At 39.2% G+C, this 27,983-nt stretch overlaps 1 protein-coding gene across 1 annotated transcript; it reads left to right on the top strand.

Annotated features, from left to right (window-relative positions):
- Positions 1-99: 99 nt before the first annotated feature.
- On the top strand, positions 100-22,290 carry LOC136776572 (uncharacterized). The gene is made up of 3 exons (XM_066732199.1): positions 100-292; positions 9,448-11,094; positions 22,150-22,290. Exons 2-3 carry the CDS (start codon positions 10,810-10,812, stop codon positions 22,162-22,164), a joined length of 300 nt encoding a protein of 99 aa, XP_066588296.1. The 5' UTR covers positions 100-292; positions 9,448-10,809; the 3' UTR covers positions 22,165-22,290.
- Positions 22,291-27,983: the final 5,693 nt, after the last annotated feature.

Genomic DNA, 27,983 nt, shown 5'->3' with positions numbered 1-27,983 from the left:
GCGTCGACCGGTGGGGGTTGCGTGAAAGAGCGCAACACGATGCTATAAGGGCGGATACGCAGCGTAGCTCCGCAGTGAGCGCCGCGACGCCTTCGGAGACGTGTCAGCGCAGAACTTTCGCTCCCAAGCTGCCGCGACACGAGGCTCCTGCCTCTATCTCGTATCGTGCTTCGCGTTGCCCCTTGTAAACCCAATTTTCCATTTTTTCAAACTGCAATCACGATTCGCCGACGGTTTGGTTTAATATCCTGTGCACAAACTAGGAAAAACAGTGTGGAAGGAAACTCTTGGGGTAAGTATTCGTACAGTTTTATTTATATAGGAGGAGCAATTCGAGTGGTTTGTTTATAACAAACATACCAATCGATAAGCTATATTTGATTTTTAATCGTTTCCCCTGCGATTCACCGGAAGTGCCACGAGAATTTTGATAAAAAAACGCCGAAAACGCGTGGCTGGGAGATTTTCGTTTAAATGCAGAGAACAAAGGAATTCTCGCATTGTACTTTTTCTTTAATCGAATTTGTCGCTCTTCGACGCCTCGAAATCTTTTCGTTCGGATTTTTCGTTTCGCCCTTAGGCTTGTGCTTGGCTTGCGTTTAGCTATAGATTGCCAGCTTTCGCATTGTCGACTGAAAATCCGCTGATTTCAATTTGACGAGCAGCGCAGACAGCTAAAATACCTCGTGTCGAGATTTTGTCATGAATGTTCTAACCTTTGGTGTGAAATGTGTGAATATTTGCGTATGTATCTCGTGGATAGACTCGGGAGTACTCGATAGTTGCGTGTGGATTAAGCGGATGAACGAAGCGAGAATTATTTTCACGTGTGTCAGTATGTTTACAATCTCGAAGAAAGTTTTTAATTACTGTTGGTTAATAATTACTTTTTGACCCTCCAGACCCATGGACAATTGGTTAAATATTTGATCGGTTGAATTCTCCCGGAGAAGGCGGATGATGATGAATATAGTAGTACGTCGTGTATCTATTTACAGACAAGTGTACAATTACTGAGTAAATTTCATCGAGCGTTTTATTTACTCCAATATTGGCCAGTTAAATCGATTTCAGGGAAGTACAAACTCGATCGAGAAGACATTTTGTACTCTTTGGGATAAAAATTATTCTGAATGATAAACGATAAAACACTCGGATCCTATTTTAGATGTTTCCTTGCAATCTTTGGATTTCATTCGATTTATAATTTTACATCAGTGTAAATTTACGGTATAATACGTTATATTCGTATCAGCTTGATGAAAAAAATAATTTCGTCGCGTTTGGTAGATTTTAGTAATTAGCTAATCAAGGTTTTTAAAGTCAATTTGAGTTGCTTTTTGATGAAAACTTGCAAAGTGGAAATGTAATATTTAGTTATGATTACGTACCAGTATAGATAGGTTACATTAATCATTTCTGTGAAGAAAAATCAGTTAGCCACATTAAGTAGATTTTGATAATTTGCTAATCAAAGTTGTCGAAGTCAATTTGAGTTGCTCTTTGCCGAAGACTCATGAAAGTGCAAGTGTGACGTTCATTTATAATTCTTCCATCATTTCGATAGAGAAAAATAATTTCCTCGCATCGAGTAGATTTTTGTAATTTGTTAGTAAAACATGATAAACTCAATTTGATTTACTCTTTATCGAAGCTTCGCGAAAATGTAAAGATTAACAATTATAAAACAATACCTACATATATACGTTACAACACATTACATTCACCAATTGGATAAAGAAAAATAATTTTCTCGTGCTAAGTAGATTTTGGTAATTTGCTAATCAAACTTTTTCACCTCGATTGGATTTGCTTTTTGCCGAAGCTTCGTGAAAGTGTAATAAGGGATTGATATAAAAGTGTTCGATAAATACTGAGATCGTATATCGATCGGCCTGCAACGAAGTAGAAAGAATTAATTGCTAGCTTGGCTGCTGGCTACTCCATTCGCAGTAGTGCTCGCGATAAACTTGTCCATTTTCTTGCGACTTTTCACGAAAGTTTTCTTCTTCGATCTTCGTTGATAGCGTGTCACGTTTGTTGTGACAAAAGTTCAGCGTCCCAATACCGTCTCGCTCACTTATTTCCTTGCTGCTCGAGTTCTTCACTCTCCTCCCCTTTCCTACCCCCCCCCCCCCCCACCTCTCTCCACCTGCCCTGATCCCACCTATCCACAGTACTTTACAATTCAGGCCACAAACTGTTCGCGAATTTCCAACCTGTCAAGCTCTTTCGTCCCCTCTCGATATTCAATTATTAAATTACCATTCGGTTCTTCAAGAGGTGGCAGCAAACTAGCCAAGTTAGACTCTTCCAAAGTCCATCCCTCTCTTTCTCTAGTTCTCCCTTTGCTATATATAAATATACACAGCCACACATACATTCACACGCAGACTATACACCGAGACTTACAGCTAAAAGTTCAACGCGTTTCAAGAGTCCATAAAACCCTGTCTCGAGCATTCCAATATTTACTACTCTTGCGACACTGTTAACTCTCTTTACTACACTTGGCGCAGTTCAGGCTTATAGTTTCTCAAACCCAATCTCTCCGAAAACTAATCATTGTTACCTAAATAAACAAGTTAGTACCTTTTCATCGGACTCGTCTGTCGGAAATGGGCGATGATAAAAGGTCTGGAATGAAGCTTTAAGGATCCAAGTGGGACAATGATGAAGGATACGGATTTGCTGATGAGAAATATAGATTAAGAGCGTGCGTGTGAAAAAGACGAGAAGCGAAAGAAGAATGAGAGCAGAAGGGTAGATAGGGATGAAGAATGACGAGGAGGTGGGAGAACGTGCTCAACACGTGTTTCTCTTATCGCACTCATTTCGTAACGCTGGCGGACCCTCTGACAGCAAGCAATTCCGTTTTCAGAGTTCAGACCTAGCGCTGTCATCGACACCGTCGTCGTCCTCGTTGGTCAACGTAATCGTGATATTTCCTTCGGTAATATGTATATGTATGTCTGTCATTCATTCGTCCTTTCAAATGCATGGATTTCTCTGAATTAATATCGTTCTCGTAGATTGTTTCCTTTCGTAAAAAGATTTTGGATTTTTTATTATGGAAGTGGAAAAAGTTAGTGTTTTGGATTTACAGTAATATGTATGACAGTAGAGAAAAATTGTAGATTATTTTTCAGTCAATACTATCAGTTATTCGTGATGACAATAAACTAAATAATTTATTGATATTATGAATAATGCGATAAATAATTAATTATTCATAATATTAATAAAATTAGTTTGTCGATATCACGAAGAACTATATTAATAAATTGAAAATTAATGCACAATTTTTCTCAGTGAAGATTTTGTGGAGTTATTTAATTTTTATAGGTTATATTTTATTCGATAGAAAGATTTTGGAACTTTTATCCTACAAGTAGAAAAAGCAATGTATTCAGATTTGCAATAAGCGTAACGAGGATAGAGAAACGGAGGAGAAAATCTAGGTTGTATCACTTTTTAATTTTTTTTCTTGGCTTTTAGCTACCAATTAGAATGATTCTCGACTCTGAAGTATATATTCCTTGTTTCTATCAGTTCTAGATCAGCGTTATATGGTTTTGTAAGGAAAATTTTAAAATTCACTGTACCAGTAGATCGAATTGGAAGGTACAAGGTGAGAACTCTGTCTGTGAAAGAAGTATGTCCCACGGGAAAAGGGAAAAGGCGAAAAGAGCTCCTCACGGATGGACGCGTCAACGAGGAGCAATCGTTTTGAGAGAAGGAGACCTTTCGGTTTTCAAATGTCGAAATGCCAGGTGCTTCTGACGTTTCTTCCTCTTCTTTTTCTGCTTCTCTCTCTCTCTCTCTCTCTCTCTCTCTCTCTCACACACACACATACACATACACAGACACAAGTATACCCTCTGTCCCTCTCTCTTTTGGTCTATGCTCTTCTCCTCGAGACTAAATTTGTTTTTGACACGTTTTCATTTTTCCCATCCACTCATATCCCTCTCTCCTGGGACTTCTCTTCTGTAAACTACGAAACCACGAATGATTTTTGAAAGTTCTACCTCACATTTAACGAAATTGTGCTTGGTACAACATACACCGCAATATTAAAAATAAAATTTTAAAGGCCTTCCTTCGCTCTAATTAATTACGAAGGTTTAAACCTTTGCAATTTACAGTGTCAGTTCAAATAATTCGCTAGAGTTTTCGGAATGCATGGTCCATCTCGAAGAACTTTCCGTCCCTCCTGTATAAATCACATTAAGCCTTTAAAGTCTTCTGACCGCACCTATATATACGAGGCCATACACGATACATCAACCAAGCTATATACGTAAGGCTCCAACGAATTTCTCTTTCGAGACGCAAATACATCAAATTCTTTACATAATTTTACAACAATCGTCAGTTCAAAAATGTTTATAAATTAAGCTAATAATAGTCCATTTACTTTTTGGTACAATTATATAAATCCTTTATAAAAATAAGGTGCGGAATAAAAATGCAATGATGCGATTAGTGCAAAGAATGCATAGCCGTTTAACGAGTACTTTTCTGGGTTAAAAGGCAGTTTTGAGGGACCGAGAGTTTAACGCGAAGGAGATTGGAGCATCTGGGAAAGAAAAGAAAGAGGGGGGGGGGGGGGGGGGGGAGGGTAAGGGAGGGAAAAATTTTGCGAGTTCAAGTCCTATCCGATAAGGGAACAGTGGCTTCTAGATTGTCAGCAGTAAAAACGTATTTCTATTTCCGGCCACAAATACCTAAAATTCTCTACGTAATTAAACATCAAGCAAATTAAAAAATATATAAATTAAGCTAACAATATAATTCATCTGCTTTCTTATATAATTACATCAAGCCATTATAAAAAGAAGGTGCAGGATAAAAGTGCAAAGAATGCACAAACGTTTAACGAGTGCTTTTCTGGGTTAAAGGGCAGTTTTGAGGGACCGAGAGTTTAACGCGGAGGAGAGTGGAGCATCTGGGAAAGAAAGGAAAGAGGGGAGGGGAAAAGTTTTGCGAGTCCAAGTCCTATCCGATAAGGGCGCAGTGGCTTCTAGGCTGTCACCGGTAAAATACGGGATGAGCTTGGAGAAAACGGTTACCGTGATGCACGATATATACGTGCGCGTTCTTCTCTAACATTTAACTCTGTTTGTATATACATATACATACACTATACACATGTTTGTGACTCGTAGGAGGCTTTTCGAACTTTTACAATTTCTGACTTGAGGGAGGGTTGAATAAATGACGAGAATGGCGGTAGAGAGAAATGGTAAACTTGTCGTGCACCACGTACGAATGATACGTTTTGTTCCTTGCATTCGGCTTGAAGTAGTTTTATATGGCATAGGTAAACGCGCTTCTCTGCCAACCACGCGCAACACCAATCCTGTCGCTCCTATACTATTTCTTTTCTTCCTTCGTTCGCTTCGTTCTCTCGCGCGCCATTCCCACCATTCTGCTCTCCACCCTGTCCCAGAAAAATTAGTTTCATCCGGCCTTCAATCTCATTTCAATTCCACCTATATATAGCAGCACGCGTACACTCTGCATACTGAATATTGACACAGCAGTTATACGTTCCCTACGATCCGCAGACGAGATCATTGAAAATTCAGTAATCAATCACATTTATATTTAATTATTGCTTGGATGAATTTCAATAAATATTAAACCGTGTACGGAGAGTAATGAATTTTCTTCGATTATCTTTAATTAACTTGATGGATCAAGCGAGATAAATTAGAAATTATAGAAATAAGCTAAAGAAGTTGGATTGCGCCTGATTGTTGCTCGAATTTAGCGAAATAAATACTAAATCTTATAGAGATATTGAAAAACGATAAATTATATCTGATTATTGCTTGGATAACTAGAAATAAATATGAGACTGCGGTATACAGTAATTAAAGTATCGTCTTCAATCATATCTAATCACATTATATTAAACGGATGAACTAAAGTAAAAATAAAACTATACAGAATGAGTCATTTTAATATTTCACTAAAAAAGTTTTTTTATCTTTGTTTTTAGAAACAAATGTTTCAAGCAAATATTTTTGGCTTCGAGAGGGAAAAGAGATTATGCTATTGGATTGAGTTTGAAAATTGATTCAAAGGTTACCCAGAGGTAAACCTGAGTTTTTAAATGGAACACATTATTTATTATTGCATATTTCTATAGCTGATCTCCAGAGTTTAAAAAAAAAATCCTTTATTAATTTATCATTTCGTTCTGTCAATCACTAGATACATTGATTTGAAATTACAAGTAGATGAGCGGCTAAGCGCGTGTACACATATCACCTACGCACACTATTTCAATAAGCCCATGCAGATAGGTGTGCAACTTGAAACTGAAATTACTAGCGAACGATTGAATAAAAAAATAAATCGATTTAGTACTTCGAAAAAAGCTCTTGAGATAATCTGCAAAAACACATAACAATGTAAACGGCATCCCCCCATTTAAAAAACTCTGGTTGGCCTTCATAGAACCATGAAATAACCTTTCAAGGTCAAACCAAAAACAAACTTCTTTCCCTCCAGAATCGATAAACTATCTCTCTGGAACAATTTTTTCCAACATCAAAATATCACTGCATATTCGACATTAAAAGAATTCTGACAGTGCAGAAAATTCAAACAAATATTACTTCTAATAATTAATTAAAAATGAATATAATCCAATAATTTCCTCTACACCGTAACGCAGAAGATTAAAAAAAATGAAGTTTACCTTCAAACGTTCCGATGGACTCGTTAGGAGAGTGGAGCTACAGTGTCTCGCATATATACTGTAAACTATTAAGAGCGCATTAGCTGTCGTACAACGGTATAACGTGCTCGAGAAACTTGAAAAGTTGAATACACTACTGCCGAGATATTCGTGTTGACCAGTAAGGATAGAAAGGCGGGTAAAGTTTGGACAATTTGGGCTGTAATTATAGGGAAATGCCGAAAGTAGAGGGAAGCTTGGTACTGGTTATAATTAGAGTAGTAGCGGAGGACGGTAACTTATTAAAGTATCTCATTTCCTTGAGCCCGACGGGCAAGTCAATGACTCGGGCTCTGTAGTTCTTCATCGAGTTTGATCCAATAAAGGTGCAGCGATCTCTTCGGTGGAAAATACGAGAGGATCCCAAGAGTCACGGCAAGCTAGCGGAGAGCGGGTCGATGGTCAAGTGAACAAACACGAGGAGCGAGGAGAGAGAGAGAGAGAGAGCAGAAAACTCGGAGCACGAACGAGCATTTTATTCCCGGCTTCATCGCGATCGAGTTTTCTCCGGCTCGTGCTGGGTCCGCGAAATTCTTCGAAATGAATGTATCGAGAATATAATCGATTAAAGTTTCAAGAGTACGAGCGCGGACTAAACTTTCTTCCAAAGTCTCGTTATCGCCTGGCTCTCGACAAACTGCTGATTTTCCAGCGTGGCTGCGCAGCCAGCAGCAGCCTCCTCCTTCCCAACGACGAATTCAATTGTTGGAACAATATTTGACGTATGACGCGTCCCAATGAATTATGCATGATTGCGAGGTGCGACTGTGTAGTTCTTTGGCGAGACTTTGGCGCTGCTGAAAGCTACGTCCTCGTTGGAAATTGCAGTGCCCGTTGAAATTCTCCCGGTGGATACAAACCAAAGAGGATGGAATGTCCTAACGAAAATTACGCAGCCTCTGCTCGAGCTTCGCTACGGCTTGTGGGCGTTTCGCTTACATCAGCGGTGATTAATTTTCGGAGATTAGCGCGAGGCAGGTCGCTAGAATTAAACGGGAGTGTACCATTTCAATGGCTCTGTCGGCTCTACATTAGACCGCTCACTAATTAGCTAGATTACAGTCAGATGGCCAAAGGACTGTTCCACCGCACAATAAAGAGTTATTCGCGCTTAACTCCTAATTTATAATGAGAGAGAGAGAGAGAAAAGGAATTTTGATCGTTGAATTATAATGAGTATGATATTAAATGTTTTATGGTTAAATAGATAAAGGGATATTCTATTAAAGTATAAGGAGTTGTGTAGTTAATTTTTATAATTTATAGTAAAGAGAGAATGGGTTTTCAATCCTTAAAACGTAGTAAATATGATTTTAAGTATTTTGCAGTCGGATATAGTCAAATGACATTCCACTGCAGGATAAAAAGTTATTCGTGCTTAACTCCTAATTCATCACAAGTGGGGATTTCAATAGTGGAATTATAATAAATATAATTTTAAGTTTTTCACAGTCAGAAAGCCACATTACTGTCCCACTGCACAATAAAGAGTTATTGTACTTAACTTTGAACTTACAATAAAGAAAGAGAAGGATTTCAATGGTTTAATTATCATAAATGTAATTATAAATACATATTTCAGTCGAGTAGCCAAAGGACTGTCCCATCACATAATGAACAGTAATTCTAGCTCAATTCCTAATTTATAAGAGAGAGGAAGAGAGGAGTCGAATATTTGAATCATAATAAATACGATACAAGTTATTTTTCCATTCCTTCTTCACGTAGATTCTGAGACAAAATTTCACGTTTGCTCGAAAGTATACGGAAAGTATAAAGTGGGACTTGGAACAGTAACAAGTAGTATCGCCGCAGTCTCGGTCGAGTGTATACGACAGTGAAATTCAAGTGGAACGGTTTTCCGATGGAAGTACCTAATTAAATAAATCTTTGATCGAGAAAGAAAAGTCCCACTGCCTCCGAAACTGTGAGCTTTCTTGGCACGTTCTCGTGCACGTTACCCCCACTCCTTCCCCCTTGCAAAGACGTTACGACTACTGCAGTCTGGATAGTTTCAAACGCGATTTACCTCGGCACGATTAAACTCGCGTATCAAGATTATCGTTAGCATGAAGTGTTTTGAATGCAGCATAAATTTCAAATTATATATATATAATATAGCATCCTCGATAATTTTACCAATAAAAGTCTAGGGCTTCTCGACTATTATAAACGATTGGCTCGGATCTACTATACTTGCGATAATATAGTTATGATATTATTATTGATAATAATGCTTCTGGAGCGTCACGTGCAGTTATGGGCTTCGGGGCAGAAGAACCACCAAGAGAAATGCCATTAAGCTGGCTGAAATTCTCGATTTGGAAATTTCCAGTAAATTCGTATACAGTTAATCCCCGCAGATACGGTTCACTATATAGCGTCCAACTACTCGTTCTCTGTATTTTTTGTCGTGCTATCATATACCGAGCCTCGATAATCTCATTTCTGTTATCGCTTTCATTTTTAATACAACTAAAAATCTATCTGCCTCAAAATGTACACCAATAGAGTTTCGAGTAATAAGCAATGATCGATGTCTGCAATTTAACTCTCAATATATATATATATATATAGTCTTAGTGTTTAGTGCATATTTCTTTAATTGTAAGAGTTTGATTAACAAGAATATATATGTATATATGTTAACTTTGAAATATCTATTTTAACCACGTTGTCCTTTCGTTTTACAGATAACATACAAGGAGGTACCAGAAACTACGGAATATTATCCAGCCATCGAAGATTCATAACCTATCATGAAGCGATGTACATTGGATAAACTGCAAAGTGCCAATGACAAAGATACAGAGCAATTTTTCAAGGTACTGGATAACACCACGTGGCTGGTTGAACGTGTACATCGATCGATCGTGAAACTCTAACCGAAACATAACAATTTTTCGCACTACCAAATAAAACGACGTGACCAGGCAACCATACAAATAATTCAATCATGAGAATCGACGATACTAAAATATTAATCCGTCGTACGAGGCTGCAGTGGATCGGAAAAATTGCGAGGGACAATCAAAGTCTATGATTGCCAAGAGAATCGACGAAGAGACGCTAAAAACCTGGAGAAGAAGGTCTGCCAGGCGAGTTACCTGCAGAGAGTTGGCGACAGGAGAGTCACTCGCTATTTCTCGTCTCCTCACGTCGAGGATATAAAAATATAACGACTGGAATCGTCGTCGTAGCAGAACGACAAGAAGGACGGTGGGAAGCAGAGAAGAGGAGGAATATAAAGGAGGAGAACGAGAAAACTGTGGCTTATGGGGAGGGCTGGGACTCGATGGTGGGTGGTGGGAGTAGGAGGAAAAGGGGTGCAGAGATATCACGTAACCGTCGACTATAATTTCATAAATTCCTCCAAAGAGTCCATTTCCCTCTTCCATCCTGGCCAGCTATCCCAAATGGATGATCGAGCCATTATCGATAAATCCAAGGCGATCCTGTACCTCCGATAACTCTCACGCGCAATTTATACCATCTCGCGAAACGAGCTAACGATAATCCTCTTGTCCGACCCCTCTCCCCAACGAATATCCGCGAAGAGACTATTTTTCTACGACAATCCTGCACAGAGTCTTCTTCTTTCATTCGCTCGCACGTGTGTGTTTACATATATACATACACACACGACTAAAGTGGCACGTGCATGTTAATTACGCCGCAGGCTACAAGGAGGATTCGTGCTGGCATAGTTGGCAAGTAGCGAGGAGTGGAGCGTGAAAGCCGATTGCATCTCGAGCTTTTATTAACGTCGAGCCTGTGCTAGCTTGCTGACTGTACGTTTCGCTGTGCGCGTGACGATCAACCAGGGTATAAATTCACTGGATGTGCATCAACATGAAGAGCCCTAGCTGATTGTCACGGGGAGAAAGCGCTGGGAGAGAGGATAAATGAGAGTTGGATAAGAGTGCTGGTGAATTGGGTGTTAAGGGGGGAGCGAGGCAGAGGGGTTGAGAATTTTTCGCGAAGAAAAGTTTGTGCTCGCGCGTGTGGAATTTTTCATTTCGCATGGCTCTTCGTTAGTTGACGACGAGTTGGAGATGGATCACGTCCACGTGAAATCTCGCTCGATGGGTAAAGCTGGAAATCCATCGAAGATGGGCTGCGAGAAGGCGTCGAAGCGTCTTGGAACGATACTGGTGAGGGCTTCTCGTCTTGGCGTGGCGACGACGGAAGTTGCTGGCTTGCCAACTGCCAAGAAGCTTGTACCGCAAAGGGACCATGGTTGGAAACTGGCGGTCTTCCTTCTCCTAATGTTCCTGGGCGGTGTCATAGTGGCCCTTGTGTGCACGTCGAGGAGGGGTTGCTCTAAAATAGAAGATATTGTAAGTATATATATATAAATATAAGTGTGTATACTTTCCCATTATCTTCCCATATACTCACTTCCGGCTCTTTGAAAGTCTCCTCGAGCACTCTCATAAATCTATTCCGGCGAAATCGCGTGACCTTGCAATTATATGAGGAACTTCGTCTGAAAAATTAACAAAATTATAAGTAAATCCTTGAACATTCATCGAAAAGAGTTTGCTCTCAGCTAAAAGAAATAGTGAGTACCTATGTGTACACTGTTCGATTCTCTATTTATCCACTTCTGGACCCTCGATCATGTTGGAGCCACTCTGATAAATCCACTCGAGCGAAATGATTATTATTACGTATATATATAACTACGCAATTACAGAGGAATGCAATCTGGAGAATTGACAAAGTTAGAGAATGGGAGATTCTACGGTGGTTGGAAAGGACTTGTCGCGGGAGGGTGACGTATTTCCTAACAAGAGGTTGTACAGTACACTTGTGTATGTGTGTGTATGTATATATATGTGGCGTTGTGAACTGGGACGACCTTGGATGGAAGCGTGTTAACGATGTTTTGGTAGGTAGGCGCTCCGTTGAAATTACAGATCAAGGGGTATCTAAACAATTATGCTGTCGACGAAAGGCTAGGTTTGGTTAGGAGAGTGGGTATGAGGTTAGAGATTAGAGGTTACAGCTTGCAGGAGCGCAGAACGGAAGCTTGCGGCCTGTGGTTCGTTGCGAACAAAGCGTTAGAATCGAGAATCGAGAATCGAGAATAGAGAACACAGAGCAGAGACTGTGAGTCCTGGAGATCGACTGGTTACAACGGTCCATGTATACCGGGAGAGAGTTTCCACTTTTCATTCTCTTTTTCAATACTCTCCTGGGAACACTCACTCCATTGTCTCTCGATCACCACTGAAATACAACCAATACACTCCTGGACATTTTCTTTTCTCCCCCCTCCCCTCTTTCTTTCTTTATTTTTAGTTTCCTTTCTGTACTACCTGTACCAGACTCTCCGAACCTTCCAATGTAATGATGCAATTATTCGAAGGTACAATTATATTCCTGGTAAATATTTTATACGATTTTTCCCTCTGTAGTCTAAATATAGACACTGTGATCTGAATTACAGAAACGAGCTATTTATACCACAGTTTCCCTTCCATTCGCTTCATGATTAAGGCAGTAGCGCTTTTCACTGACTCGACGATACAACGAGAATGAACAGTAGGGCAGTTATCGACAAGCTAATGATTGACGTGTGGAAACGCTATTTTCTATATACATTATTGATCGATATATACTTTTTCACTAGACGTTTCTGGTTAGACCTCATTTATATTCAATGAAAAAATGTTTATTATGGAAAAACGAGGCTTTTGTGTTTCGTGTTCCCTTTCCATTAACGTCAAACGTATATACATATATAGCGACAACAGTTTGTCACAGTGAATCTCTCACAGATTTCGATCAACAAAGGACTCCAAATTTGGTGCAGTTTTAATAACAAATTAATATCACGAAAATTCAACGATATCAGGATTTACATGGAAAAACGAAAGATGCTATATAAATTTGTCATATGCTAAGAGAGAGAGAGAGAGAGAGAGAGAGAGAGAAAGAGAGAGTAAGTGAGTGAAAACATGAGTCATTAGAGGGTCTCGAGTGTGTTATAGAAACGGTATTTTGCCCCTCGAGGGCAAAAGAAAAACGAATGTAAATGGTGACTCGACTGCGAACGCTCGACGTCGATCCGATTACGGCGTAAACGGCGGACGAGTGTCACCAGCCATTAGCGGCAACTCGAATTTCAAAGCCCGTTTCCGTGATCACCATCGCGAACTGGAATTGCAGAGGAGCGATGGATCCACGGCAATTGCCAACGATTACAGACTGACCAGTTTTCGCGTGAATTAGGTATCGCATTAATCCACTCAACCGACCCATTTTTTACCTCAGAAGGCTTTACGATCGCTTGCAAAAGAGAGAACGAACCGTGAAGGAATTTAATATTGAAAGTCGTGTCTTCCGTTAATAAGGAGGAGCCGCGAATTGGAATTACAGAAGAGAAATAGATTCACGATTGCCATTGATTATAGACCGACCAATTTTCACGTTAATTAGATCGCGCATTAATTCACTCGACTAACCTTTTTTTAACTACAAGTTTTCGCAAAGGAAAAAAACGAATCATGAAAGAATGTAACATTGAAAGTCGTGTTTTTCTTTCATAAAAAAGTGCCACGAATGGAATTACAGCAGAGAAATAGATCTACGATTGTCATTGATTACAAACTAATTAACTTTTGCGTAAATTATCAGGTACCTCAATAATCCACTCAACCGACCCATTTTTACCTCAATAGGATTTACGAGATTATGTACAAAAACAAGGACGAACGTTGAAACAATCAAACGTTGAAAATAGTGTTTGCGCTAATGCCGAGGAGCCACATATTGGGATTACGATTGAAGCGAAATAGAACCACCATTGCCAATGATTAGAGACTGACCAATTTTTCGCAAAGATGAGGGATCATGAAAGAATCAAATATTTGAAATAAAATCGTGTCTTCCTAAACTACAGAGACCGTGTGCGAGTGGTTTTCGTCCGATGTAGACGGCCATGCAGAGCCAGTTGAGCCGTAAGTATAATCCGCGGAATGGGATATACGGATGCCTCGAAGCAGCCAAAGCGACTGCATACTAGCCCGGGGCTCGGTGTTTGCGGGGTCCACCCTGTATATATCTATACTGGAATGTAACCCTGAAGCCACCGTCTCTCTACGCTACGGTTAGTGCCGTGCTGCGGCATTCCGGAATAATACCAAGACTCTGGCGCATAAAAGCCGATGCCATTCCCGTTTCCGTTCCCGTTACCGTTTCCATCCCCGTTCGTACTCTTGCCGCCAGAGGGTAGAAAGGGTGGGGGGGGGGGGGGGGGACAGATACTATACACTTTTATCGTATTCTTGCTGGATCCCCTGGGAGTGCTATAAAGATGCTATGCAAGAACGCCGTGAGATCGGTAATTTTCACTGTTGCGCGAACAACAAGCGAATGTTAACCGTCCTTATCTAATTCTTGTAGAATCGTATAGCCGAGGCGATGCTTTAAACTTTTCCTTCTCTTATTGTTTTTATTCAGCGCTATCAAGTTTCTGTTTGATATTGATTATTTTATAAAGCGGGTATATAATATTTATTATGTATATGTAAAGAGAGAGTTTGTGCATGAGAATTATTGGACTTGTATACAGCAGTAGTATAAGTAAGAGGATATGGTTAGTAATGCGGTAGAACAAGGGTTCATCGGACGCTAGAGCGTAGTCTATCTAATTCTTGCAAAATTGTATAACTCGGTATAGCTAACACGGTGGTTTAAACTTTTCTTTCGGTTTTTGTTTATATTCAATGTTATTAAATTGTTTTATATTAATTATTGTACAAAGTTTATATATATATATATATATATATATATATAGAGAGAGAGAGAGAGAGAGATAGATTTATGCATGAGAATTATTGGACTCGTACAGCAGTAGTATAAGCAAGAGGATAAGGTCAATAGTGTGGCAGACGAAGGGTTCACCGAACGATAGAACGTAACTTATCTAATACTTGAATGGAATGGTATATCATGGTATAGCCAATACGATGTTCTAAACTTTTCCTTTAGTTTTTTTTTTATATCTAATGTTATTAAATTTTGTTTAATATTGATTATTGCATAATGTGTATATGTAATATATGAATACACATATATAAAGGGAGAGAGAGAGAGAGAGAGAGAGAGAGAGAGAGAGAGAGAGAGAGAGAGAGAGATTTGTGCGTGAGAATGTATCGGACTTGTACAGCAGTAGTATAAGCAAGGGGATAAGGTCAGTGATGCGGCATACGAAGGGTTGATCGGGCGCTAGAGCGTAACCCGATATAACTGGCAGCAAGCTGCTTTCGGCCTTCAACATTCGGAACTGCGCCCGTTACGCCTTACGTAAATGCAGCAACCGTGTTTTCTCTTCGTGGATTCCTCATTCTTCCTTTTTCATCCTTTTCCTTTTGCCCTCACACCTCCTCATTCAAGATGTCGCAGCTGTTACATCTAACTTCATGGATCCTCCATTCGATATTCTCCGCGACACGATGAATGCCCTCCGAGATATCGAGCAGAGAATATCCATTATTGCAACAGCGGACACGACACTTGGATTTGGCACAAAAAAATGGAAATATTCTCTAACTGAATTATCAAATTTAACAAGATACATGCATATAGATCTTCCTCTTTACATAAGTTTTGATATAAAATTGATACTACAGATTTTATCAATTTATCACCACTGGAAATAGTCTTGATGCATAGAATATAAATTACTTGATTCAAATAAGTTATGCGTTGAATAGCCACGAAGAAATAATTTATTTACGTTTCGCGTGTAATTGATTGAATTACTACAAATAATTTGATTCCAATAAAATTTAATTTATTTAAATTTTATTTGATTAATATCAACTGAATCATTTCAGTTGGACTATTTAAAACACGAGTTGTTTCAATCAAGCAATATTTTTCTGAAAATATCAATTGCACATCTTGAACACGATTTTAATAATGTTACATAGAAAACGTGCACGAATGCGCAAATTTAGACACGTTGGTTAATAAGATTACTGCGAGCTTTCTCGTGGTATCAATTAGAGAATCTTGCGAACTAATACGTTAATACAGTTTCTCTGCTGTATCTACTAATGTGGAATGGTAATTGTTACACACACGTGTCTTCAAGAGGAACTACATTGTTGTAATCTCCTCGAGGCTCAAAAGCTTTTCTATTATTTTCCTTGTAGCCTATTATTTTTAACATAATATTACAATTACTATAGAACTATGCACTGAGAAAAAATATTTATTGGTTAAAACATTTCTCTCGGTTTATTTTTATCGAGTCGCTGATCCACGTGGCAAAAATGAAGTGCACGTGTACCGGAAGTATCGAAATTGTGTTTGCGGTCCATTATAGCTTCGAGTGAAGAACGTTGATAGGACTTTCGAGATACACATCAGGCGCTTTGCATCGCGCGTTTTAATCGGATTTTGGCTGCACTTCCGCTTCCCGTGTGACGTTTCAGAGAAGAGTTCATTCTGGATTAAGCTGGTATCGATCTGCGCGAGCTCGGCTAATTACTTTGACACGCGTATAGCCGTGTCCAGCCACACCCTTCCGCCGCACCGCTATCGCAACCGGATAACACACTCGGACAGCACGACCAGATTTCCAGTAACGAGCATTTTAATGCCTCGCAAGTCGCGATAATAGCTCTCTCGCGTGGCTTTAACGAAAATTAAGCTGAGCCGCTTGTAAACGATCCTAAACATAATCGTATTAGCGACTTGGCTCGAGTACTTAGTACTCCTATATCCTTAATAAGAAGATAATTAAGACTACTCTCTTACAGTGACTTCTCGAGTAATCTTTACAATAGTGTATTGATATAAACATTTGCAAATTGACGAATCTTCAATATACCAAGTATATACGGAGTATATGTAAACATAATCGTATTTTCAACTTGAGTCGAGAACTTTGTGCTCTTATATATACTTGATAAGAAGATAATTAAGACTACTTTCTTCTAGAGATTTCTCACGTGGCTTTTACAGCAGCTCATTGGTACATAAAATTGCGAATTGACAAATCTTTAATTGCTATCAAGCACGTAAAAGAGATCCTTGCTAATCTCCAGTTAGTTTGGCATTCCAGTAAAAATCCCAGAGAGTTCGTCGTTGTCGTTGTCGCTTCGAACGACGAGCAATTTCATTCCTGGCTCTGACGAGACTTCCAAGCGGATTCGATAGAAGTAGAAGCAGCAGAGACAGCAGGCCGATGCGACGTATCCAAATTACAGCCAACGGAATCCACCACTTTCCCATCTGTATTGATAAAGTGACGTTAAATTAAATGGAAAATGGATAGAAACGAGAAAAACGAGAATGAAGAATATATGCGTATAATTGTATTTATATATACATATATATAATACATACGGTCTTTCGGAAGTATCGACGTAGTGTAGAAAGAGGAACTGCTGACAGAGTCCCAGGTATTGTGAAACAGAAGCGGCAGCGATGGCGGAAGCCTGATAAAATTGAGAGGCGAAGATTTATAGACGAAGGGAGAGAAGAGTGGTCGTAAAGGGAAGACGTGGATGATAGAGTTTGGATGGAAAGACGCGGTTTCGTGTTTTGTATATATATGTATGTGTGTGTGTACGCCAAGAAATGGTAATAATATTGGGGAATTTTTTGATGAAAAAACGTAGAGAGGTTTGGAAGAAGCTAGACTTGGAAAAGTGAGATCAGACGAGGTGGAGGAAGAAAATCGACTCGTTCAGGTTTAAAGGGATTAAGAAGTGTGCAAAGAAGACGAAAGTGGTTTCATTTAAAGTGTATACGAGATATCGCGTACTTTATTAGGCAGTACGTGAAAAGGAAAAATATAGGAAAAACAGCTTATTCGGCTGGATATGGAAAAGAATAATGTCAAAGTTTCGCATTTTGTACGTTTGTGTCTGTATACCAAAAATACATGGTAATAATATTGGGGAGTTTCTTGATGAAGAAAAGTAGAGTATTGGAAGAAGCTAGACTTGGTAAAAATGAGATCAGACGAGATGGAGGAAGAAAATCGATCCGTTCAGGCCTAAAGGGATTAAGAAGCGTGTGAAGAAGACAAAAATGGTTTCATTTAAATTGTGTAGGAGATATCACGTATCTTATATTAGGCAGTGCGCGAAAAGGAAAAATATAGGAAAGACATTTATTGGGTAGGATATAGAAAAGGATGATATCAAAGATTTGCGTTTTGTATGTACGTGTGTGTATGCATGTATCAAAAAATGCATTGTAATAATATTGGAGAATTTCTTGATGAAAAAAAGTAGAGGATTGGAAGGAGCTAAACCTGGAAAAGTCAGATCAGATGAGGTGGGAGAAGAAAATCGGCTCGTTCAGGGGTAAAGGGATTAAAAGGTACGTGAAGAAGATGAAAATGGTTTCATTTAAAGTGTATAGGAGGAGATATCGCGTACTTTTATTAGGTAGTACGCGGCAAGGAAAAATATAGGAGAGGGAAGACAGCTTATTGGGCAGGATATAGAAAAGGATGATGTCAAAGATACAAAAGAGGAAAGAATGAGCTTTGGGGACGAAGGGCGAGAACGGATTTTTCAATCTCGCACGATCGAAGATAACGGCACGCGACGCCAGAGATTTCCTCTCAGGAAAGTTATTACCTCAGCAAAGTTCGTTAACTTTGCTGCATCCTTTTTACGTATACTTTCAAGCTGTGTACGGTGTAGCATGAAATTTTCAGCGCGATATTAGACGATATTGATAGCGTCAATATCGAACAGTAGCTAATACTGTGAGGTATAGATTGTTCCTGAGTTTTACTCACTCACTCTCTCTCTCTCTCTCTCTCTCTCTCTCTACATGCTTATATATATATTTATATATATTTGGACTTTATAGAAAAAAAGTAATCAAAAATGAAATCGCTTAAATAATTAATAAATCAAATAAACGTAAATTATTGTATATAGGTAAAAAGAGTCAATAGCCCAAGGGCAAAAGTTATGACGTACGTAGAATTGACTTGATGGGAGTTTTTGGTAGAAAGAGGATAAACAAAGCAACAATAATACAATAACACCAGTAATATTACCAAGCGATATTGGGTGACGCAAGACGTATGCAAGCTTTTGTTGCACCTGCATATATACGCATTCCTCTCCAGCCGGAAGCTAGATTCCTATTTTGCGTGATGCACGACGACCTCTTTGATCAATGATTCCCCTTATAAAAACTCTTTGCACTGCTCTTTGTGTTCGCTAACTTTTCTACGTTCTTAAGCTCCTATTTGCAAACTTGCTATGAGAGACAGGAGAAAAACGAAGAAACAAAGGAGGGGGGGAGGTTCTAACGATAACAAGGTAGGAAGCTGTGGGACAAAGTTTCCAACTGCATCATGGATAACTAATCGCATCGGTGGTGTATAATTATAGGCGAAACTTCGAAATCGAGATATCTAGACAAAATATGAAGCCAATATCTATGTAAATTGTTTCGTAGTCGAGCTGTCTCGACCAATTCGATTTGGATGGCAGGTGAATCCGGTAGTGAAGAGAAATCTTGTACTCCTCGACTAAACGTAAAGTTTATTAGCTTTGTATGTATATATACGTAGTATTGTGTACATATATATGTGTATAGAAAATTTTATATCCAGCTACTACTAGATAAAATACTTACTGCGTTTGCTTAAAATGCATTTAAATACAAGAAACACTAAAGAATTTCTGTGCCCATACTACCCATATATATATATATACACCCTTAGTGATAGCTCGGTCACATCGAGTCTCGATCATTGCTAACGATTTTCATCCGACTAAACATAATGTTTAATAGCTTTGTGTATTCACTCCATGCGTTTGAATACAAACATAATGAAGTGAGAACGTATAGTATTGCATACGTATACAATTACACATTCTAACTTCACTGTATTTATGTTCAAATGCACAGAGCAAATATGAACGTGTATTATATGGTGTATATATGTATATATTTTATGAATATACACAAACTTTTATATCCAGCTAAAACAAGATAAAATACTTGCTGCATTTGCTATCCATGCATTTAAAGACGAGGAACGCTAAAGAATTCTCGTGCCTACGGCATATATACCCTTAGTGATAGCTCGGTCACATCGAGTATCGTTCACTGGTCCACGATTCTCACGGATACACGACTGGGACAAAAATATCCATTCTATGAAAAGGCACATGCACGCGGAACGACTTATCACAGAGATTTTCCTCCGTCCTACCAATTCCATTTTCTACCAGCAGCTCGTATCTCTCGACTCAGTTACTAGCTGCAAGGAGAAATTTCCACGCATCGTCAAACACGTATACTTTAAACTCCAAAATAAAGAAAATTCTACGAAGACCCCACGATTTATCGTGTTTGATAAATATTCTGTCGAAATTTTTCACACTTGTATTATAAACGAATCAAGAGTCTAACAATTTTTATTTGTTACACCTTTTTGCAAAAACAAGCGCTAATATCAAATTAAGTTATTGCATTAGAAGAAGTAATTATAGTGATATTTTTTGTTTTACTATTATAGTTAATCCATAAGAGAGGTGTACAGGCTGTAAGAAAATTTATACACGAATAAATTGATATTCAACTCTAATTTTGTTTTGAATATTCACTATAAATGTTTTACTTAGATTTAAAAAACATTTCATTGTGCCAAATTAAATTTAATACATTTAAATTAAACTAAATTTGACTTAAATAATATGTTTTAAGTCCAAGTATTTTATTGTGTATATTCACGGCAACATTTATTTGTGAATGTTTTAAATACAGCAACAACTCGTGCGCACAACAGCGTGCTGTGATTTTCTTACACCCCGTATAAAGGATTTTTTCAGTGTTCGCGTAAGAAGCCTGAATTCTGCAGGACTCGAATAACGATAGCAAGGCGCAAAGGAATTCAAAAGATGTGCGCAATTGCCCCGTCTTTCGCCACTCTATAATAACCATGCGCGCTATTAGAGAGGTAATGGTGGGTGATAAAGGGGGAAAGGGGGTAGCTTCTGAGGAGGCGAGGATGGGGTTGAATGGGCCGAGGACCAGCTAGGCGTCGCATCGGCCGCAATTAGCTTTATGCTGCCTTTCGCCCCTTATCATCCACTCCCTCCCCTTCTCGCACACACACTATCATAGCCATTCTCTCTTTCTCAGATGGCTTGGCACGAGGGACGAAGATCAGCTCGCGTTCATTCGTCCGCTTCACGTTTCTCAACACAATTGCTCCATTCCCAAGATGGGACAACTCGAAACTATATTACGCCAACGAATAGTTTATAATATTAAGATGATCTTTTTCAAAATTATTCCACTCCATTTCAACAAAAAAAAAAATACTCATGCAAAATTTTTTGTTCCTCAAAATGGTATACATTAGAGCTGCAATATACGAACGAATAGTTAATAATATTCAACTGAATGTTTAAAAATTATACCACTCTTACTTCAATAAAAAAATATTGATGCAATCGTAGAGTTTGTTAATTTGTTCGTTAACTGGTTTTAATTGACCGCTCAGCAACGTTTTAAAGTATAAGCGTGAGAAAGGTAAAAGTTGTGAGCGACTATCGAGCTACACTATGTCTAACTGTACCCGATTCAGTAGCTATATATATAGCACATCTGCTTTAGCATTTACGAATGGCAAGCCAAGAGTTGTATACTATATAGAACGTTGGAGTCGTGGTGGTTAGAAGCACGATAGTATCGGTAGAGGCGCCTCCAATCACTTTCCAATTAGCAGCTGATTGCGTACAGTCCTCGGCTGAACTTCGATTAACGCTTTACACTACCTCTTGAGAACTAAATATAGAAACACGCTCGATGCAAACTCATTTTACAAAATTATGTTCCATAAATTAAATATAAAGAAAAATTATACAATCCACTATATCGTATAACTCTTAAAAAATCTATACATATAAATACAGCAAATCATGATAAAAGATTACAAGCGAATTCACTGTTAATGCTTTCCTCGTTAGAACGACGCAGAGCGGATATTACGAATCAATTCGAACAAAAGGCATCCGGCGCGGAAGGAAAGGTCTGACGCGTGAAGTGAAAAGTGAAGCAAGAAGCAAGCAGTTTATAATGGTTAAACGCGTACGGCGCTAGCAGACAGAAAGGCCACCGTCGCTGTTTCACGCCTCGTTAAAGCACATTGTTGGTGCTCCCAAGAAATTAGTGGTCGATTTCACACTAACGTGCTCCATTTTGCCTTCCATTCCATCGCCTCTCCGCGTTTTGTTCTTTCGCCGAACAATGCGATAGGCCTCGCATATATAGCGCACGCTTTCATCCAAAATCCTGCGATAACCAACTGCTGCGTTCTTTCCTGCCAGCGCACCGTCAATCGCTATTCTCACTGTGCCATTAAAATCTGTCGTTTTGTGTTTCAGAATCTGGCGACCTAGTAGAGGTGGAAAACGAGGAACGCTCGCAGCGTGAAACGGCGGGGTGTCCCAAACTTGAGTGTCTGCCCATTAACGGACTTTCGCTACTGGTCTGATTCTGCACGTTCTCCAGCACGATAAGAAAATTCCCTTCGGTGCTACGCTGCGGCAGAGTTGTGTGCCATTCATTTTTATCTCTTGTCGTAGTTGCTCGTTGTTGATGGGACTCCAACGACGAAGGAGGATAAATTATGTCCACGTTATCTTGGAGCACGCATGCGTGATCGCGTGCTCTCAAGGAATTAGCGTGCTGCGTTGTTGAGAGCTGCTGTCGGATGCTATATAGCTGGCTCATCGACAAGCTCAACGTGGTCGTCAGGTGCATTGCCTTCAACGTATTTGAACCTGAAATGATAATTATTGTAAATTAATAGTTCTACGGTAAATTGATGGGTTCGTTCTGATTAGTGAAGCGTTATTTTGGGGCAGAGTTTGGAGTCTATTGGAAATATGGTAGGTTAATTCCATTGAACACTCTCACCACTGACTATTGTTACTTTCGTATTGGGAACTACCTTTCAACCCATATACTAGCTCATCGATTCAGCCTATACGACTGGGCCAAAGGGATAGTTAACGAGACTAACGCGCTAACGATGCCAACGTTAATTACCGTTTGCTGGATAGGCCATCTAATCGCCGAGCGAATGGACGCGTTAATTACACGCATGCTGCCCGATCGACCAAATTTATCCTACGAGTTTCAAATATTCGTCAAGGATTTAATGCTCGTTGGACATCTGTTACCCCCCTCCTTCTCACATTTGTGGATTGTAAGAGTTAAAAAATTTTCTTTCAATACTCTGAAAGAATGCACTTGACGACTATGACGAAATAAACTAATTTATCAAACGGACTACAAAACCTAATTGCTTTCAATGCGACAATGCTACGTATATATTTACCATAACGCATTAATCTTAACATTTTTGATGCATATGTAATTTTGTAAATATACACTTGTTTAAGAGGTATGGCAAATGTTGTTTCTGCTTAATCGATTTTTCCAGAAAAATCGAATCAACGAAGAGAGCGAGAGCATGATTAAATGGTTTTGAATGATGATGAGTGTTAGAACATAAGCTTTTTCCTTTACGTGATTCGTCTAGATTGATTAGTACAGCAAAATGACTTTTTCTACCGTTTCTACTCGTTATTTACATGAATTATCCTATTTGAAACAGGTGTTAAAGTAACGTTCGAGTGCTCTAAATGATAAAAATTACGAAGAATCAAGAGCCACTCTTGTTAGTCAGCCATTTACTCGAATAGAAAGGCTCTGCTACAGGTTCGTTTTATTCACCGTTTTAAGCGGTCTTTTTTTTCATCCTAGCAATCTCTTTATCTACTTATTACAATAATGATAAAATTCCGCGTTATTTAAATTTGTGGCAGAGTTGATGAATGCGTTTGTAGAAATGCGTATAGCGAAGTGAAAAGGGTGAGCGCGAAGGGGCTGAAAGGTGAAAGCGTGTTACACAGGGTAGACAATAGGGACCATCGAGAAGCGAAAGAAAGAGAGAGAAGAATTGGGTGGAGGGTTGGGAGGGAGCAGGAAGGGAGACTGCTAAACAAGCAGAGAGAAAAGCAAAGGGTCCTGCTGACGTGAGTTTATTTCATGAATATTTCAGAGTCCGGCGTCTGCAGTAAATAAGCAAGCGTCGCGGGATTATTGTATTCTTGAGAGATGTATCAAACACAGTAATACTAGCTGTTTCTACACCCTCCACAGCCCTTCGAGCCAACGGTTTTGAAGTGTTGCGTGGAAAATACCGGATTACATTTAAAATACCCATTAACCTTTTCCAAGAAATTTGCCAGTTTTCCTTTTCACATCCCCGATGTATTTACAGTGGTCAGGAAAAATCGAGTAGATTTTCACGCTTTGCAGTTTACGAGGTAAAAAAGCTTGGTAGATGTTAGGTAGGTAGAAGCAGGATACGTGGCAATATCAGGAGCAGAAAAGGGAAGAGACAGGTAGTTGTAGATACGTAGGATGGTGCAACAGTGGCAGTCGTCGATCGAGCGTGAATAAGAATTGAGCTGGTTAAATTCCAGGCAAGCGAGTCTAGGATTCCGTGGGGAGAACGTCAATAATGACGACAAGTCAGGATGTCGCAGAGGCGAGCACGACGACGTCAGTACTAAGAAAATGGTACAGGAAAGGTGTATAAGAAAGAGTATGCAGAGAGCGAGCGAAAGGAGAGTGAATGTGTGCGAAGAAGGATGAAACGCGCCACCTGTTACACGTGCCTTCGGACTCTCGCTGGAAACTCTCAGACGACTGCCACAACCAAAGAACGGAAGCTACGTTTCCTTGGTACTATCCAACCACCAAGAACTTTCTGAGAGCCAATATCCTCCAAACGCATACATCCCTCAGAATCGAAGACAAATATTCCAAGGAAATTATTTTTTCATTCGTCTCCATTTCCATTCCTTCCACCAACATTTCGAGACTACTACAATGTTTTCCCCAGGTTTCTCGGGCCAAACCAGCCAGATGGTCAAAGCATATATTGTACTTTGAGCTATGTACCTCCATCTAACACGATGAGACAAAACAGCACGTTTGAATAAAAATATCGTGACTGAAAAATTCGCCTTGAGAGATTTCTTTATCCAGTCAATCCAAAAATCCTTGGCATCCTTTGAATCATGATATTAATATCCACAGCAAATATTCATCCTTAAGAGAGGAATTTGGCAAGATCCGCCCTCCTCTCCTCAGAGAGGCAGCCATAACAAAGCAAACTTCCACATTAATAGACTTTGGGGAATCTGTAAGATGAAAAGACAGTGGTTAGAGGGTATGGTGGGTATTCTCTACTAGATCATTGATTCTAACTACTTACTTCATCTTTGCCTCCACATTGAGCTTCCAAATGGATCTCCAAAGGTCACAGTATATGCGGAAGTGGATCGGAGCTCTGGAACTCTCATCGATATCAATGGTTGCGAGAACCCTGCGAGTTTCTGGGAATTTTCCTCAACACAGAAAGCAGGAGCAGCAAGCACAGTGAAGAGGTCAGTCGGTGAGGTACTTGGTGAATGGTTGGAGGGGGGAGTGAAGGTCTTCGTTGAAGCTCTCGAAATGCTAAGGTGATACGTGATTCTCCAACGAATCTCCTGGCTTACTCTCCCAAGAGGCGAGCATTTCAAACTTGATGGAGAGAATCCTGCGGGCTCGTCAGCCGGGGCTTAGAAGGTTCGCCCACAACGATAAATGTAAGCCTCGACGTTCTCCACTGAAAATTCATCTGGTCTCGTGGTATGTATCGAGATCCTAAGTGGCTAACATAGAATGTAGTATCTTCCTTAGGTTACAAGTTCCAATCCGAGTTTGCATCGCTCGATGAAAGCTTGTCGCACGCTTGTACAATGGATATAAATATGGTAGAGCAATCATATTGCAGTTAAAAATTAATGCAAAAATTACAATAAAAATCGTGAATTACTTTGCAGCTCACAATAGTCCTTGTAAATCTGTGTTTTTAATTTAACAACAATTTTTGCAGTGATAACTGTTAAATTGTTGCTTTGCACTCCTATTGACGCTTAAACGGCTGTCATTATAATTTTCCAAAAATTGTTTACAGTATTATCACAAAAAGTACAAAAATATCTCTCGCTATCTTTCATCTAATGTATTTCTACTAACTTTGTTAGCCAATGCATCGAATAAGAGAGATTTAAATAATTTGCGAGATTCGATTATTATTATTATGAAAAAAAAACTCTTCGGTTGATAGTACAAAAAGGACAGAGAAACGTTTGATCGTGTGCAGAATTCCGGTGTGTCGTGCTTTGCCTTTTAGTGGAATGCACTTTCAAATGTTTCGCTGCTTTTATCGCGATCCAATGCCTTTTCCACGCTCGATCAACGTTTGACCAGGCCAGCCGCCAACCAGCATCCACCAGCACCAACACTGCTAGCTCCACCACCACCACCACCACGACTGCCAAGCTCAATCGCCAGCACACTAGCGCCACCACGTATTGCCTAACCTCCATAAGCGCCCGACAATGAAAATCTGTCTCTCTGACTAGTCAGGGTGAAATAATGCCCGCTTTAAATCTTTCAGGAACCAGAACGGGATTGCAGCAAGTCTCCTGTGCTTTGAGACTCCCAACTATTTTAGATTTTATAGCGGACTTACATATATAAATTGATGCCATAAAACTGTGCCTTTAATATTATAGCTTTTTATCGAATAAATGATCATCGGGGTTATTCCGCTCTAGCTGCGCAATCTCTAATACTGAACAAACAACTGCTGAAATTACGTAGGAATAATCCTATCTCACGAAAGATCATGGCACGTCCTAAAGTGGCAGTAAAAATTATAGCCTATTTAACATTTTTAGTATATTGAAAAGAACGCGCGCGAAAACTCCATCAATCGCGTTGAAATAAAGAGAAACTATGCTTTCAATAGCTGATCAACCTTTGTAGTTTATAGTCTTTTGTGTTTAAGGTTGATGAAAATCTTGTATGTTTTCAGGAAATTCGCAGAAATGCGGGAATTCTTCGACCGAGTGTTTTGGTCGAAAAAATCACAATGACGGTGAAGCGTCGATAGCATCAATAATGGAATGGGTCATTATTTATTAACACATTTACTGTAACATTTTCAGGCAATTCTAGCTCTGATTTTCCTAAAATGTGAGGATTTGCATTTTATATGGTAGCTTTTCATCTAGAGTATTATAAGCTTGGTTATTCAGCAAGGGAACACTTGGAATCTTTTTCCTTACATTCACATGCATATGAGAATACACTCAATCGTATCAAAACATAATTAGGAGCTTATATACTTTCAATAGCTGATCAACTCCTTTAAAATATATTCTTTAATATTTAAGAGCTATGAAAATCTTTTATGTGCTCTGTAAATTGGAAGTAATTTAAGAATTCTTCGACTGAGTATTTCGACAATAAAAATTCAACAGCGGAAACTCACCGCTAACATTGGCAGTAGGGTAAGGTTATTCTTTATTAACACATTTATGATAAAATTTTCAGTCAATTTTACCAGCTGTTTTCATTTAAAAAATGAGGATTTGCACATTTTCTATTGTCTGTTTTCGCGTGGAGCACTGTAAAAGTTGGCCGTTAAGTAAAGAAAAATGCGAGTTATTTTTTGTCACATGCACTCGCATTTTCGTTACTTACCTTGTAAATTCCGGATCATGCTCCTTGGGCGTTTCCTTGCTTGAAATACGAAAGCTAACTGATGTCATTGAGCGTGTCGCTGGATGGAATCAGAGTTACAGCTTTTTAACAGCCATCGTTAAACCGTCAGCGTCAGTCTCCGGGAGAATGTTCGAAAAGCTGGGCCTAGATGATGGTCAGGTGTTGCTTGCAGCTTCCACAATGCTGAAACAAGTAGAAATTTACTGTATTTGTTAACTAGATATTGATTTTTATTTGTTTAACAAGTTTTAACTAATACCTTTTCTTTTTTCTTTCTCTTTCCACTCCGTGTCCCCCGCCGGCTTTCAAGCCACAGCCCACAAGTATCTCTACCCTCGATCCCCTCCACTGGGGCCCGAGTCCACCAGCTATTGCCGACTTTAGCCGAACACTACCGAATTCCACCGAAGCCGAGAATTAACGATATTTTTACTCCGGCTCAAAATTTCTTTGCACTTAACTAATTAAATAGAACAGAATATGCTATAGAAACAATTACAAATCTATTATAACAATTTATAATTAATTTACAACACCTAAACTATAGAGAATTAGTACATGTTCATGAAAATATTTGATGGAT

Source organism: Prorops nasuta, unplaced genomic scaffold (genome assembly GCF_024137725.1).
Source record: "Prorops nasuta isolate Cenicafe-Biocafe unplaced genomic scaffold, Cenicafe_Pnas_1.2 PNAS00010, whole genome shotgun sequence".
NCBI classification, from domain to species: Eukaryota; Metazoa; Arthropoda; class Insecta; order Hymenoptera; family Bethylidae; genus Prorops; species Prorops nasuta.
The sequence above is the reverse complement of the archived record's forward strand: the minus strand, read 5'-3'. Positions and strand labels throughout refer to the sequence as shown.